Source organism: Bufo bufo, chromosome 9 (genome assembly GCF_905171765.1).
Source record: "Bufo bufo chromosome 9, aBufBuf1.1, whole genome shotgun sequence".
NCBI lineage: Eukaryota > Metazoa > Chordata > Amphibia > Anura > Bufonidae > Bufo > Bufo bufo.
The window spans coordinates 143,377,004-143,394,645 of NC_053397.1; the positions used below are offsets into that span (position 1 = coordinate 143,377,004).

Here is a 17,642-nt window from a genome sequence, read left to right on the forward strand (position 1 = left end):
TATGCAAATTTTAGCATCAGTACAGGGAGAAGGAGACTGCCCTGATTCTCAATGGGCTGTCTCCTTCTCCCTGGCTGTGAGCTGTCCAATCGGAGCGGAGAGCGTCACAGGTCACAGCCAGGGAGAGGGGGGGGAATCACCTTCTCCCTGGCAGTGATGCTCTCTGCTGTGATTGGACAACTTACAGCCAGGAAAGTGAGACGCCCATTGAGAATCAGGGCAGTCTCCATCCTGTACTGATGCTAAAATTTGTACAACAGGGGCCACAGCGGGCGAACGGAGTGGCGCCCAGAAAAAATAGTAAGTGCAGTTAGATCCCTGCAATATACGCTACATATCCTGATACTTCGTTTATAATGTCTGGACCCATGAAAGGTCCTCTTTAAATAAGTGTTTATGACTAGAGTTGAGCGAAGCGATTTTCAGATGCTTAATCCGAAGACGATTCGTTCAAAACTTTGGATTAATACTGTACAGAGATTCGTACCACTTTAAAACTTGAAACCGAACTTGGCTTCGGCTCTGACTAGTACCTCGGAACCGAAGCCAAGTTCAGTTTCAAGTTTTAAAGTGTCTTTCCACTTTAAAAATCAACTACCAAAGTTATTCAACGAAGTCACATGCATTCTAATACTGTACGGAGACTGATCTCCGTACAGTATTAATCTGAAGTTTTCAACAAAGCGTCTTCAGATTAAGCATCCAAAGCTCGCTTCACTCAACTCTATTTATGACCTCTTAGTAGTTTATGTTTATTAGATGACCGGCACAAAGTACCAGTCACACAGTTAATCCTTTGTGACAGAACAGCTCAATAATTATAAAGGCCATTTGAAAATATGATTTTTAGCCAAAAATGAGTAAAATGCAGTGAAACAAAAAAAGCATCTGAAGGTGTACATAGCCTTTAACGTGGCTCTGTCACCAGAATCAACCCTATCAAACCAGACCTACTGACTGGTAGGGCTCATCATGCTGATTAAAACAATACCTTCCTTTTGTCTGTACGATAAATAGCTGCAGATAAATCTGTGTTTTTATTCATATGCAGATGCTCAATTCGAGCACTAAGAGGTGGGGCTGAATATTCTGAGCACTACTATGCAACACCCCCTGTGACCTGCACACACCCCCCTCCCCTTGATTGACAGGGCTAGACAGCAGAGCTGTGCCCTGGCTTATACATATCTACTGTATATATGTGTATTATACACACTCTGTACTATAGCTTCACTGCACTACGAATCTATACATCACTGCTTTATTTACAGGCAGAATGTATGATTATAAAGACACCAGTGATATGTGTCAGCTTATATGCATACAATACCACAATGTGGTAATGCTCTAGATTAGTGGTATAGTGATCTGCCTTGAATATAGACATCTCTGGTTCAAGTCCCAGGAGAGATATGTGTTCTTTAACTATTAAAAAAAAAAACACATTAAAAGGTTACACTAAAATAATATATCATATGATAAGGCCTTACTATATTGAGAATAGTGGGGTTTTTTTTAAAACCTGTTACTCAGACACAGTATATGATTATGAACCAGTAACATATTAGATTTCTAAAAAACATTATTCTCAATATAATAACAAAGACTTATGGAATAAATGTGGAAGAAAAAAATCTTTAAAGTCTCTCCTAAGATTCAAACCAGGGATCTCTACATGCAAAACAAATAGCTTAACCTCTAAGCCATAGCATCACCACATAGAACTACATGTTATTTCTATACTTCTAAGCTAAGACATATTAGTGGTGTCTATAAGTCATATGTTCTGCCTGTGAATAAAGCAGTGATATGTAGATTTGCAGTGTGAAGCTATAGTACAGAGTGTGTATAATGGGAAAAGAGAAATGTAGCAGCTCTCACCTGCCCTTCCTTTAGTTGTGAGCACGGATGGCCCGTGTCAGGTGCGGGCAGCAAATGCAGAAAGAAGTTGAGAAAAATCCAGCTCCACTTTAAAGGAATTGCGTTTATTCAGCTTGCGGTTAAAAACTCATCCAAGAAATACAAAATTTAGCAGTCTTGTCTAGACAAGACAAGACTGCTAAATTTTGTATTTCTTGGATGAGTTTTTAACCGCAAGCTGAATAAACGCAATTCCTTTAAAGTGGAGCTGGATTCTTCTCAACTTCTTTCTGCAGAGTGTGTATAATACACATATATACAGTAGATATGTATGAGCCAGGACACAGCTCTGCTGTCTAGCCCTGTCAATCAAGGGGAGGGGGGCGTGTGCATAGTAGTGCTCAGAATATTCAGCCCCACTTGAATTGCTCATTTGCATATTAATTAAAACGCTGATTTATCTGCAGCTGTATCATACAGACAAAAGAAAGGTACAGTTTTAATCAGCATGATGTGCAGTATGTCTGGTTTAATAGGGTTGATCCTGGTGACAGAGCCTACTGAGTATTGGATTGTGGCGATTAATATCACCTTGGTGGCCCTATTTCAACTTTTCACTGTGTATTCAATTACCCCTTAATTCCACAGTTTTGTTCCCTGTACTGCCTACTTTTACCTGTGCTTAAAATAGGGTTGCTAGGCATGGTCCGTCTATCTGTTGATAGACGGAGCACGCAGCGTGCAGGCTCACATTACTGACAGCCAGGGACTGTAAGTAAATGATTATAGCCAGGTCCTCCCCAGCAGCTGATAACAGTGCCTGGGCTGTGTGCACTTCTCCCTGTCCCTGCGCTTGGCAGACGCTCCCTCACTCAGCAGAGCTGAAGAATGCAGAGTTGGAGCAGCGCAGACCAGGGAAGGGAGATCTGCCATCTGCTCAGTGTATAAATGAAAGCAACGTGGTAAGAGGACTCCTTTGTGCTGCAGGAGATTAACCCTTTAGGGGGAGGGCTCTGGTTACTGACACTTTTGGGGGGCTATTGTTACTGGCTAGTGAGGGCAGGCGGGATTAGCCTCAGGGTGAGGGCAGTGGCGGCCATCTTAACTGAATAGTGAAATTGCAGTTTTATGCAGACTGGTTGCTAAGGGCTGAATCTTATTAAATATGGAGTAAGTCAGTCTAATAGTAACTGATTCTGGAATATCATGTTATTACTAACTACATATATGAAAATTGAAATTAGGGTCTAAATGTGACAGTTATCCTTTAAGCCCTCACACAGTTCAGTACAAAGAATACTGCGCCTAATACTAAAATGTACGGCGCAGGCACGGGATTTGCGGGGCATGGAGGAGACCGAGGATGTCAATCACCCTTACAAGGGTGTGCCAAACGTTGAGAGCCTCTAGGTGCTGCAGCAACGCCCCACTAGCACCTAGAGGCTCATTTGCATATTATAAAAGTAATTATTTAGCGCGAACGGCAGCAGGCAGGGAGTTCTAAAGCATGCCGTTATGTTCTGCTGACATTAGCAAATCGCTAATGTCAGCCAGCTACATAACGTTTTTTCTGATGACAGAAACCCTTTAAAAGAGAAAATCACATTGTTTAAAATCACATTTTTATGTTAAATATATTTTTAAAGAATTTTAGATATTTAGAATTTTCCATTTCAATATCTAAAAACAAAAACCCTAAAAGCCACTAAGGGTACTTTCACACTTGCGGCAGAGGATTCCGTCAGACAGTTCCATCGCCGGAACTGCCTGTCGGATCCGGCAATCCGGATGCAAACAGATGGCATTTGTCAGATGGATCCAGATGTGGATCAGTCTGACAAATGCATTGAAATACTGGAGCCATGTCTCTGGTGTCATCCAGAAAACGGATACGGTATTTTATGTTGCATTTTTAAAAGGTCTGCGCATGCGCAGACCGGAAAGCCGGATCCGTTTTGCCGGAACACTTAATGCCGGAATTAATACACTTCAATGTAAATTAATGCCGGATCCGACATTCCGGCAAGTGTTCAGGATATTTGGCAGGAGAGAGAACTGCAGCATGCTGCAGCATTTTCTCCGGCCAAAAAACGTAAGAGGGACTGAACTGCTGCATCCTGAATGCATTAGGATAAAACTGATCCGTTCTTTTCCGGTATTGAGCTCCTCTGACGGACCTCAATACCGGAAAACAAAAACGCTAGTGTGAAAGTACCCTAAAGCCTAATAATAGGCGCCACTTCTAGGTCTATACATAACACTTTTACTGCAGTTACCTGCTTATCTTTCATTTTAATCCTGCCTGTAATGATATCACATCTGCAATATCACAGGATCCACTATTCACAACAGGTGATTGTCAAATCTTATCTATTCTCTCCTTGTACAGAGACCTCTGCACAGGTCACAGAGCATGCCTAGAAAACTCTCCCATACAAGTCATTAGAATCAAGTGGCTGCCATAAAGCAATTTTCTTAATGCTGTAAAGAACAGATCAGGCAACATGGCAGCCCCCCATAATCATGTTCAAGAAATAGAAAAAAAATAAAATAAAATCATATTATTAGAAAAAAAAAAAAGAAAGAAGGAGATGTGAGATGGAATCTGGTTTTAACCAGCAGGTAACATTTTTGGTGACATATAAAATGCAACAGTCTACGGCTATTAAACCAAGTAGCATACACATCAGCTCCGGCCATAATCCAATTTTCAAATCAAACCCAATAGAATTTTAGATTTGCACAATAGCCGACAATTTGATGAAAAAACAAATCAGACCAATAACCTGAATGCCCCCTCATAGGATTCCAAGTTAGTTAATATCAGAATGCTGATGAACATGGTTAAAAAATGTAGCAAACAAAAAGTATTTATACCAATTACGACATGAGGCTTCTTTGCTAGTGCCAGGGCTTGGGACATCATATCAATTCCACCAACGATAACCGCTAAGAGGGGGGAAAAAAAGAAAAACTGTCAGATATGCTTAAGCCTTTGTAGTATGATTTAGACAACTCATACTTTTTAGTGTCTTATTGTACCAGCACAACCTGTGGCTCTACTGAATATATCGCCACAGGGTTTGTGGATCATTAGAACACAAGGTCCAGTGTGACTTTAAAAGGGTTATCCAACCTCTATAATGTCCCCCCTAATGCCCAGGCCCCTCATACTGGTCATACTTAAACCGCTCCCCGGCACCAACGTCCCTTCTGATGCCGGTACACGTATCGAAACATCCGTTGCATGCGGGGGGAGGGCGGTGCACTAGGGTTGGCAGCCAACAGCAGGCCACGAGGGGAACGAGCCCCCCAGCATCGTGGGTGATCCTAGGGAGGCTCATTCCCTTTGCAGCCTTCTATTGGCTGCTCCCCCTCCTTTGCCTGATGTTTTCATCTGTGCGATGGGGAGATGTGCCGGCATCAAAAGTTGGGAGGTATGTATATGCATACATGAAAGATTCAGGGGTCTCTAACATGGGACATGGGAATGAAAGTTCCCTCATGGTTCGCTCAGGTTTCCAGCATGCAAAAATCCAGTGTCAGGTTCACTGCTGCAGTCAATCATTGGCCTCAGCAGTGACATGTCCCCAAATGGCACAGCCATAGATAGGGTCCATAGATATGTCTAAATATAGGGAGATTCAAAAAGGGTAGTATAAAAGTAATGTAGAAAACTGTCCAGCGCCTGTGTGCCATGATTAAGATCATTTGTCTGATCAAGACACGTCAGAATTTACACGATAGTATGTGACTATGTGTGGAGATGTATTTTAACTAAATTCTGAAATAAAGCTTGAAGATTTTACTCCTGTGCTGGACAATTTCCTATAATGAATTAGCTATGGGTTCTGTGCGTGGAGGCTCATTTCTGGCGAGCTGGAGTGTAGTTTAAGGGGCAGGTTTAAGATAGAGACAATTTGCAAGAAGGGGGTCTGTTGTGACTGCACAGGTAAAATTACTGAATACATTTGGTAAATGTGCTCTGCATAGAAACTGCATTTCACATTGGATGACGCAATTCGAAAACTGGTTTGTGTCATGGGTAAAATCCAGGATGCCCAAAGAATATTGCCCCATTCTTCTTAAGTTAGTCTGCATAATGTGTAAAACATAAGCAATTCATCAATTGTCCTTCCAGGAGGGAGAGAATGATCAATGGGTAGGTGTCATCCAGTACATCTGGACCTGCACCTTATGGCAATATAACACCTGAAATGCCAAGTGGTAATGGAGGTATGTCATGACACATTAGCATTTCAATTATGGTTTAAACCATCATGTATTGAGCACTCAAGTATGTGATTGCGATCAGTACCACGGATGATCCCTACATATATTTTTCCTAACTGATGGAAAAGTAGCTTTTGCATATCATGTTACTTGAAGTATTAGTGGCCTAACATTATTAATATAGGAATCCACAGTTTGGATTACATATGTGGTCATCACCAACACTGCGGATTTAGCAGATACACCTTTTGAAACAGTGTATACAGTGCTTTGAAAAAGTATTCATACCCCTTGAACTTTTCTAATTACACCCACAAACTTAAATGTACTGTATTTTATTGGGATTTTACGTGATGGACCAACACAAAGTAGCAAGTATGTGTGAAGAGAAAATAAAACGATACATCGTTTTCAAAAATGTTAATAAACAAAAATCTAGACAGTGGTGTGCATTTGCTTTCAGCTGTCCTGAATCAAATATTCTGTCGGAGCCCTTTTCGCTGCAATTACAGCTGCCAGTCTTTTGCGGTATATCTCTACTAGCTTTGAACATCTAGACCACGCATCCTCAAACTGCGGCCCTCCAGCTGTTGCAAAACTACAACTCCCTGCCTACAGCAGGGCATTGTGGGAGTTGTAGTTTTACAACAGCTGGAGGGCCGCAGTTTGAGGATGCCTGATCTAGAGGCTGCAATGTTTGGCCATTCTTGTTAGCAAATTAGGTCAAGATCAATCTGATTGGATGGAGAATGTCTGAGGAGCAATTTTCAAGTCTTGTCACAGATTCTCAATGGGATTTAGGTCTGGACTAACACCTGAATATGCTTTGATCTAAACCAGTGGTCGGCAAAGTGCGGCTCGCGAGCCACAAGCGGCTCTTTTGATCCTTGAATGCGGCTCTTTGGTTCGGGCTGGAGGGTGGGCGGCCGCGCAGCCATATCGCGCCGCTCAAGCTGCTTGCAAAATGTCCGTCATGCGCCTCCTGCCCCGTCTGTCTGCTCCTTCCACTTTATGAATGAAGCAGGCAAGCGGGGCAGTAGGCGCATGACGGAGGGTGAGATGTCACGCTGCGCACAGCAGCAGAAGGGCGGGCAGCGGCAGACTTTCGGCAGAACACCGGCCATGTGAGGAGTGGTGAAGAGGCCGCCACTCAGGAGGAGCGAATTGTCCTGCAGCAGAAAGGTAGGAGCTGCCCCCGATGTGTGCACAGCGCCGGGCACTGCACCGGGCCCGCCGCAAGTGTCCCTGCCTCCTCCCTTTCTCCCAGTTATACATTACTTTACTTACTGGAGGGCACTTATGGGGGGGGGGGGGGGAGATATCTGTGGAGGGCACTTATGGGGGGGGGGGGGGGGGGATATCTGTGGAGGGCACTTATGGGGGGGGGGGGATATCTGTGGAGGGCACTTATGGGGGGGGGGATATCTGTGGAGGGCACTTATGGGGGGGGGGAAATCTGTGGAGGGCACTTATGGGGGGGGGGGGAAATCTGTGGAGGGCACTTATGGGGGGGGGGATATCTGTGGAGGGCACTTATGGGGGGGGGGATATCTGTGGAGGGCACTTATGGGGGGGGGATATCTGTGGAGGGCACTTATGGGGGGGGGGATATCTGTGGAGGGCACTTATGGGGGGGGGGGATATCTGTGGAGGGCACTTATGGGGGGGGGGGTATCTGTGGAGGGCACTTATGGGGGGGGGGATATCTGTGGAGGGCACTTATGGGGGATATCTGTGGAGGGCACTTATGGGGAGGGGGATATCTGTGGAGGGCACTTATGGGGGGGGGGGGATATCTGTGGAGGGCACTTATGGGGGGGGGATATCTGTGGAGGGCACTTATGGGGGGGGGGATATCTGTGGAGGGCACTTATGGGGGGGGATATCTGTGGAGGGCACTTATGGGGGGGGGGATATCTGTGGAGGGCACTTATGGGGGGGATATCTGTGGAGGGCACTCAAGGGGAAACAATTTCTTATTGTCAGAAGCTTTTTCCAATATCTTTTCCAGATCCTGAGCGAACAATATGGTAGTAGGGAGACTACTGGACTTGGGGACACGATGACGTGACGTCACGCCCTCCTCCTCTGCCTGACCCCCCCTCCCGTGATCGTGGCACTGCCTGGAAAATGCTCCTCCGCTGGAAGGCTATGCCTCTGGCCACCGAGACCCTAGTTGGTGGGCCAACGATGTGAGAGGGACCTGCTATTATTTACTTCTGCCTGCCCCCCTGTCGCTACTCCATTCCTCATTGCTGAGGCTTTGTTGTCCTCTTTCCTGCTTCCCTGGTCCGTCTGGTACTGGACGTGCCACGCCGGTTCCTATTCCCTGGCCTTCTCCTCTGGATCATGTCGGAAGTGGCATTTTGCAGGTCCTCTGGGGCCCGGTGAAGTGCCGGGTTTGCCTGTCTTGCTGGCTCTGGTAGCGCTCTTGTTCCAATTCGGCAGGAGGGGTCTGGATGCCTGTTGACTACCTGTGTGCTCGTTTTGGATGTCCTCTCTGCCCCTTGTTCATCCAGCTTAGGAGAAGAACTGTGTAAGAACTTGTGAGTCCTCCACAAGATCTCGGCAAGTGTGGTGAGAAATTTCTGTTTTCGGTCTCTTGGTCTTTTTTTCCCCCTCTGCTCCTGAATCCCCCCTTCCCTCATGTTTTATGTTGTATATGGATATGGGACACTGGCAGAGGTTAGAATTTTTTAATTAAAAGAGGGAGAAGAGTGGGGAAAAGGAGGAAAAAAAGAGGGGGGGGGGAGGAGGAAAAAAAGAGGGGGGAAAAGGGAGGAAAAAAAGAGGGGGGAAAAGGAGGAAAAAAAGAGGGGGGAAAAGGAGGAAAAAAAGAGGGGGGAAAAGGAGGAAAAAAAGAGGGGGGAAAAGGAGGAAAAAAAGAGGGGGGGAAAAGGAGGAAAAAAAGAGGGGGGGAAAAGGAGGGAAAAAAGAGGGGGGGAAAAGGAGGAAAAAAAGAGGGGGGGAAAAGGAGGAAAAAAAGAGGGGGGGAAAAGGAGGAAAAAAGAGGGGGGGAAAAGGGAGAAAAAAAGAGGGGGGGAAAAGGAGGAAAAAAAGAGGGGGGGAAAAGGAGGAAAAAAGAGGGGGGGAAAAGGAGGAAAAAAAGAGGGGGGGAAAAGGAGGAAAAAAGAGGGGGGGAAAAGGAGGAAAAAAGAGGGGGGGAAAAGGAGGAAAAAAGAGGGGGGGAAAAGGAGGAAAAAAAGAGGGGGGGAAAAGGAGGAAAAAAAGAGGGGGGGAAAAGGAGGAAAAAAAGAGGGGGGGAAAAGGAGGAAAAAAAGAGGGGGGGAAAGGAGGAAAAAAAGAGGGGGGGGGGAAGGAGGAAAAAAAGAGGGGGGGGGGAAAGGAGGAAAAAAAGAGGGGGGGGGAAAGGAGGAAAAACAGAGGGGGGGGAAAAGGAGGAAAAACAGAGGGGGGGAAAAGGAGGAAAAACAGAGGGGGGGAAAAGGAGGAAAAACAGAGGGGGGGAAAAGGAGGAAAAACAGAGGGGGGGAAAAGGAGGAAAAACAGAGGGGGGGAAAAGGAGGAAAAACAGAGGGGGGGGAAAAGGAGGAAAAACAGAGGGGGGGGAAAGGAGGAAAAACAGAGGGGGGGGAAAGGAGGAAAAACAGAGGGGGGGAAAAGGAGGAAAAACAGAGGGGGGGAAAAGGAGGAAAAACAGAGGGGGGGAAAAGGAGGAAAAACAGAGGGGGGGAAAGGAGGAAAAAAAGAGGGGGGGGGGGGAAGGAAAAAAAGTGCAAAAGAGAAAAAAAAATAAAAAATGGGAGACTACAGAGTTTCAACTTAGAGGCTTTGCCCCCTGTCCAGGGTTTTAACCACAGCGCTCTACTGGCCGTATTAGTTAATCCTGTAGTCCTTGCTGTTATCCTGACTGACTCAGCTGTAGCATCCGACAGAAAATCTACAGCCTTTAACAGCAGAGGAAAAGAGTCTAAGTCTGTCGTCCAGAGTATTCAGTTTTAGAAGAGACTCCAGCTGTATCAAATTTTTTATTTTTTTTTAGGGACCTAGCCACAGAAGTAGAAGCTATGTTTGGTTTAAATATAGCTACTGCCGAATCTTTTTAAGACAGGCATCAATTTTCTTGTCCATTGGGTCTTTTAATGATCCAGTATCCTCAAATGGAAGAGCATTAGCCCCTTTTGATAACTTGGCTAATAAGGCATCCACCTTAGGACAAGTTTCAAGGAATTCCTCGTCTCCTCCTCAAATGGGAATCTACGCCCAATAGTCCTTGGTAAAGAGTTTCCTACTTGGCGTTTTTCACTCTCTCAATCATAGTGTATGTTTTTATGGACTGGAAACAAACGCTTTTTCTTTTGTTCCTGTCCACTAAACATCTCATCCTGTACGGATCTTTGAACTTTAGAGTCTGACAAATTCATAGTGGATCTAACTGCCTTTATAAGTTCTTTAGTATCATCAGAGAACTGAGTCCGATAGATCTGAGTCCGATTCAGAGCCAGAATATGAGGAGCATTCTACCTTTCTTTCCTTATATCTGGGAGTTGGGGTAATTATCGAGGGCCCGGCAAATATTTCAAACATGGCCGATCTCATCTCCTGTCTAATAACCTTGATTCAGATAGTTTAGCAGCACACATCACACATTTACAGAGCTTTCAAAGTACTCTCTCTGTCACTCTTAGTCAAACACACCAGAAGGAAAAAAAGGGGAGCAACATAAACGCCGATAAATTGCAGATACTTCAAACAGCTAGTCCAAAAATGCTGCTACACTTAAAACTCCAGGGCCCTGGGCAGATTCCATTATGTCTCCTATTTCCGACATGTTAACAGGAGAACACTCATCGCCCAAGTAATCAGCTTTTTATCCCCTACCTTCAGACCTCAGATCAGAGGGAGACACCCGCCTTGAATCTTGGTGCCTAGGACATCACTTCCGACTGCGTCCTAGAGGCACATCTCCTCCCCTCCTTCATGCACTACGTCAGACGCGGACTCTTATCCCGCTCATCTGCCCACGCGGGACGCTGCGACATGGCCACACACCACTGAGAGCCAGATCCAGAGACCGCAGTGCACCAGGCAGCCAGCACAACTACCACTGGATAAGTCACAAGCTAGCCTTGAGCAAGCCGCAATGTCTTCTCTACCCCTCCACTGGAGCTGAACATATCAGAGCAGCGGGAGTATTCTAAAGATTGGAGGGACTCCCTGAGTGTCCAGTAACCATGCCTCCGTTCCTACTGCGCCAAGTAAGAACGGGTATTTGGATAGTAGCTTGGCAACTGCCGGCACCCGTCCAGGATGGTGGGCAAACTTTCCTTCTATACCCGTACTGCCCCATACAGATCTAGGGACATTAGCATTTGCTGAGGTGCTGCTTCCTACTCCCTCCCCACCTGAAAGGGACAGGAAGACACCAAGGTGGAGCTAAAGGAGGATCTGATTTATTGCTTCCTGTTTCTACCTAGTGGGAGGAGGGTCATTTCATTGTATGTGCTGTCGTGGAGGATGAAAGGGAAAAAGTAGCCTTGACTACTTAATATTTCTAGTACTGCTCTTGCAATAAACAGGTTACAGCCTGGCAACAGTATGCCGACTTACCTTTCCACACTGTTCCCTAGGTGGGTGTTAGGCCTCATGAACATGACTATCAGTTATGTGGTCCACAAAAACTAGATTTTTGTACTTACCATAAAATCTGTTCATTGGGGGGGGGGACAGAGTCTTAACCTTGGGTATAGCTATTGCCACTAGGAGGCGACACTAAGCAAAAAAAAAGTGTTAGCTCCTCCTCTCAGCTATATCCCTCCTGCAGACACTGAGCTAATCAGTTTGTACAAAAGCAGTAGGAGCAGTCGGGAGAAGCCAATAGCAAATAATAAAAAGTAAGAAAACCGGATATGGGTCATCCTGAAGAACCAGAAGGACCTATCTAGAAGAACCAGTAATGTACATACAGGGTGGAAGCTGTGTCCCCCAATGAACGGAAGAGAAACAGATTTTACGGCAAGTACAAAAATCTAGTTTTCTGATCTTTATCATTGGGGGACACAGTCTTGACCTTGGGACATTCCAGAGCAGTCCCCGGGGTGAGTCATAAACGAAGAAGCGATCCAGTCAATCCGAGGACCGCTTTCTGCAAAACTCTATGCCCCAGAGAAGTGTCAGAAGATGCAAAGGTGTGCACTGTGTAAAACTTGGAAAAGTGTGCCCAGACGACTAGGCAGCCATCCTGCACTCCTGAAGGGCCGAAGCCCCATGATGTACTGCTCAACCATTGCCCGGGCAAAATAAGCAGTAACCCGGAAGGGTGGAGCCCGTCCACTGATGCGGTACACTTCCACAATAGCCAAACGAATCTATCAGGAAATGGAAACTTTGGAGACAGCCAGCCCTCGTCTTGGTCCCTACGGAAAGACGAATAATGAATCCGTCCATCGGAAAGAGGACGTCTGAAACAGATAGATGCGAATCCAAACCAGATGCCCGCTGATGAAGGGCGACCGACAGCCAAGAGCCGCTAGATCCTACACCCTATGGATGGCAACTACTCGCCCTGCAAAAGAGGAGAAGTAGAAAAGGCTGATGCGGCTCAGAAGGGAACCAGCATCTAGGGGTGACAACAAGGACAGTACGACCGCTCTACCCGGGGAGGGGAGCCATGCAAACAATACACATATGCAAACTGAATAAGTGCATACCCAAAACCACACGGAGGCAACGCTGATGCTGTCACCGTAGTAGAAGGTAGAGGCAATGCGCTACCTGTAAAGGCTCGAAGCCGGCACCCTAGAAATAGGCAGGTTATACCATGCACCGAAAGCCGTACTAATACCCACGAAAAGTGAGAAAAACCCATGCATATAAGGCCTGGAGGATCTATCGCACCTGGTGATGGCAGAACATTAGCACAGTGCCACCTGTGATAAGGAAATGTAGGCACAATCACAGCTACAACCAGCGAGAAGGTTCCACTCCTAGAAGTAGTCACACAGTAGGGGCACGGAACAAGAGTAGCCATAAAATCTATGGCCAGCGCAAGGCTGCCTCATAGGGGGGAGGCCATAGCCCAACTATGGTTTCCAGGACCAGAGGAGAGGCTCCCCCTGATCAGGAGGACAAAAAGCAGTAAACACCCAGAATATGGTGCTAGCACCATCCACCTCTTGAGAAGCAAGGAAACTGACAAGCGGTGCATCTGTTCCACCTACTGTCAGAGAATGGATGTCGATCGTGTTGAGTCCACAGCACAGCACATCACTCCGCTGACTGAAGAGTGAAACCTGACACAATGTATCGGGTCCACGGGTAGTGTAAGCACTACTGGTTGTGCAACTACTCCACCAATAGAAGGAGGGTAATGCTACCGGATCTAAAGTATGCAATTGTGGTGCAACTAATCCACCTATAGAAGGAGGGTAATGCTACCGGATCTAAAGTATGCAATTGTGGTGCAACTAATCCACCTATAGAAGGGGGAAAACCGAAAGGACAGATGACAATCAGTATTAGTGCAATTACTCTGCCTGCAGAGGGGGTAATGCAACAGGACATATGGTATCCAGCAGAAGTGCAGTTACCCGCTCAATGAAGGAGGGTAATGCAATAGCCTGTATAGGAACCAGTGGTAGGGCAACTACTCTATACAAAGGATAATACCACAAAATGTACAGTATACGGAGTAAGTGCAAATACTCATTACGGAAGGAGAGGAATGCTAGCGGAAGCATAGCATCCAGTGATAGTGCAACTACTCCACCATGGAAGGAGGGCAGTGCTACAGGACTTCTGGTATCCCGTGGTGGTGTAAATAGTCCGCCTATGGAAGGAGAACAATGCTACCTGATGTACAGGAGCCCATGGAAGGTGCCAATACTCTGCCTAAGAAATGTGCAAACACTCTGTCCTTTAAAAAAGAAGGGTAAAGCTACCGGCCGAACGGCACCCACTGGAATTGCAATTACTCCGGCCATGGGAGGAGGGTAAAGCTACCGGCTGTACCGTGAGTTAGTGGCACTACTCCGCCTATGGAAAGAGAATAATTGAACGAACTGTACGGTACTCCATGGAAGTGCTATTACCCTGTCCAGGGAAGAAGTGTAATGGTACAGGCTATAAAGTACCAAAAGGAAGTGTAAGTACTCCGCTACCAACTGTACAGTATACAGTGCAAATGCAATTACTCCGTCTATGAAAAGGAGTGTAATGCTACAGGCAGTACAGCATCGAGTGTAAGTGCAATTACTCAGCCTCTGGAAGGAGGTAATACTAAAAGGCAGAACAGCATCCAGTGTAAGTGCAATTACTCCACCTATAAAAAAGGAGAGTAAGGCTATAAGCTGCACAGTATCCAGTGCAAGTGCAATTACTCCGCCTACGGAAGGAGGTAATGCTACAGGCAGTACCGCTTCCAGTGTAAGTGCAGTTACTCCACCTTTTATGGAAGAAGGGTAATGCTACAGAATGTACAGTATCCATTGGAAGCGCAATTATTCCGCCTTTTGTGGAAGGAGGTTAATGCTACAGGGTGCACAGCATCCAGAGCATGTGCAATTACTCCGCCTATGGAAGAAGGGCATGCTACCATGTAACTACTCCACCTATAGAAAGAGGGCAAGCTACAGGGAGTGTGGTATCCGGCGGTAGCGCCAGGATTCAGCTTACTCTATAGGACGCATATATCCAGCCATATACACACACACACACATATACATACACACACACATACAGCTCAATTCTAACCAACAGACCTAAGGGAACTGCACCCACATCCATCTGTACTAATAACCAGCACTGCAACCTCAGCAGAGAGCCCAGACGCACTGAGGCAAGGAATGGGTTAAGCAGAAGGCAGGGGCGGAGCTTATTGGCAGCTGGTGGGGCTAGAGCAATTACTGCACCAGGTTAGACTCTCATCAACAACACATCCTGCTTAGCTTCCAAATGCACATGCAGGTTAATCACCAGATTACTAGCGCATTTTTTCTTAGGAAACAACCTATTAACACACAGCCATTAGAGAAAGTCTGGGAATAAGCAGAAGTCTCCCCCCTCCTGGGGAAGGGACACCTGCCGAAACTGAGGCCTCAGGTGGAGGTAAGTAGGCCTTCATGGGGGATATTCACATGAGAAAAACCTGAGAAGGGGGAGGGAGAAGAAATGGGGGCCTTAGGGACTGATAGAATACTCACCCGTCTGGCGTTTTCTGCCCCCCTGGCTCCAGCCGGGTCACCAGCTTCGGTGTGTTACCCCTTGGTGAGGGTAGCTACACCGGTGACACAGGGAACTTTGGCGGAGACCGGACCTGGTGACCCGAATGCTGGCAGGACACAGAGGTTTTTACGGGGACCTCTGGTCCTCCTTGCCTTCTGGAGACTGGGAGGGCAGAGGGCTTGGGGACCCCCTTGTCTCCCGTCTCCTGGGTGGGAACGCAGGCAGCTTGGAGACTGCCCTCAGCCCAGTTAAAAGAAAAATGTAAAAGAATGAAAAGAAAAAAAATTCAGCAGACCTGCACAGCAGGGAGGTCTGCCTCCTACGGACACTAAGCTAAAACTGATTAGCTCAGTGTCTGCAGGAGGGATATAGCTGAGAGGAGGAACACTTTTGCTTAGTGTCGCCTCCTAGTGGTAATAGCTATACCCAAGGTCAAGACTGTGTCCCCAAATGATACGGATGAGAAACACTGATACTAGCCGCGTGCATCATCTAATTTCACATTCCACGTGTCCCACTCTGTTAAAAATGACTATTCTTGTCCGCAAAACGGACAACAATAGGACATGTTCTATTTTTGCAGCATGGTGGAACACACTGTGTGCTGTCCGCATTTTATGCATGCCTATTAAAATGAATGCAGACATAAAATGCGGTCATGTTCATGGGGCCTTAGTGTTACTATTACATGAAAACAATTGTAAAAATATAATGGTAGAATCTGAACATTAAAATTCAACATACCACTCTTGACGCCAATGGAGGAACCCAGCGCCTCAAACTGTTCCGAAATCTGAAATGCTAATTCTCTTGTTGGTGTGAGAACCAAGGCATAAAGCCTCTGGGGGTTTTCCAGCAATGTCTGAAGAATAGGTAATGCAAAAGCTCCGGTCTTTCCTGAACCAGTCTCAGCCAGACCAATGATGTCGCGACCTGAACAAAGCGTTACATAAATCAGATTAAATGGTTTATTCTCATACCACTAGATTACTGGGACAGACATGCAGCACTACACCTACGATAATCTAAAGTAAATATATGGCACTCAATTAGAAATTGCAAAAAAAAAAAAGACATTTATATATTGCATTGCTACAGCCACAATACAATACTGGAAATTTCCCTTTTCTGTTAACCCCATAGTGACCACCGATTACCTTTTTTTTTTATGGCCGTCATTAAGAGGATAAATTGGTTTTCCCAACTCAGCCTTTCACGGCCCAGATAGGAATAAGCGGCGCAAGTGCCGTCTGGAGTTGGAGACTGCAGCTGGCTGCACCGAATCTGGCAACTTAGGAGTTCCAGAAAAAAAATCCCCTTCTCTACTATTGGAGTTAGGCCTCATGCACCCTGCATCACGGATGTGGGCCCATTTACTTTAATGGGTCCGCAATCCAGGAGATGGTGTTTCTGTCCGTGCCTCCGCACCGCAAAAAAATAGAACATGTTCTATTTTTTTACGGGGCAGACGGATCACGGACCCATTGAAGTTGAATGGGTCTCGATCCGTCCCGGCCGCCACACGGATGTTGCCCATGCATTGGAGACTGTAAATTGCGGTCCTCAATGCACAGAACAGCTGCACAACGGCCGTGTGCATGAGGCCTTAAAAGGATTGGTTCATCTCGTTGTTACAAAGGTGAGATGGGACTAAGCCCTAATCACCTAATATTACAGGCTATAGCTACTAGAGAGGGGTCGTTGATCCAGGGAGTTATTCTGATTGCCTTATTGGAGTCGGGAAGGAATTTTTTCCCCCTTAAGTGAGGAAAAACCGCAATTAGACTTACCGGTAATTCCGTTTCCTTGAATCCACCATGACGGCCCACATTGAGATTGACCCTTGACCTCTGTAGGGGCAGGAACACATAGAGAGTTTAAGAACCCCCCACCCCTCCGCCTCCTCAGTGCTTTACAATTACCCGAAAGGTGGAACAAAAGTAAAAGGATATTGATTCATACCCTTAAACTCCTAAATAATCATCTGCATGTATATGCAACTTATATACAAAAAACATTTTTTATTTTTTTTGGGAAGGGGAATAGTATGGGCCGTCATGGTGGATTCAAGGAAACGGAATTACCGGTAAGTCTAATTGCGGTTTTTCCATTTCATCCACCATGACGGCCCACATTGAGACATATCAGATAACTAAATGGGTGGGGATATCGCCTGTAAAACCTTCCGGCCGAAAAGAGCTTCATTCGCGTCCGGAAGATTAAGACGATAGTGTCTTACAAAAGTATTAGTGCTAGACCAGGTTGCGGCTTTACAGATCTGGTCCAGCGAGACCCCTCCTTTCTCGGCCCAAGAAGAGGCAGTGGCCCTAGTAGAATGGGCTTTAATATTACCAGGACTGGGTTTG

The 17,642-nt window shown here is 46.2% G+C and overlaps 1 protein-coding gene across 2 annotated transcripts in view; it reads right to left on the reverse strand.

The window, feature by feature from the left end:
* The window catches only part of DDX47 (DEAD-box helicase 47), a 129,501-nt gene that overhangs the window by 98,483 nt on the left and 13,376 nt on the right, over positions 1-17,642 (reverse strand). Inside the window, exons 3-4 of one of the 2 annotated variants that reach the window (XM_040406567.1) lie at positions 16,021-16,209; positions 4,738-4,809 (exon numbers count right to left, since the gene is read on the reverse strand). In XM_040406567.1, the coding sequence (XP_040262501.1) occupies positions 4,738-4,809; positions 16,021-16,209 (261 nt within the window). The remainder of the gene's footprint in view (positions 1-4,737; positions 4,810-16,020; positions 16,210-17,642) is intronic. The other variant, XM_040406568.1, reaches the window with a different exon arrangement.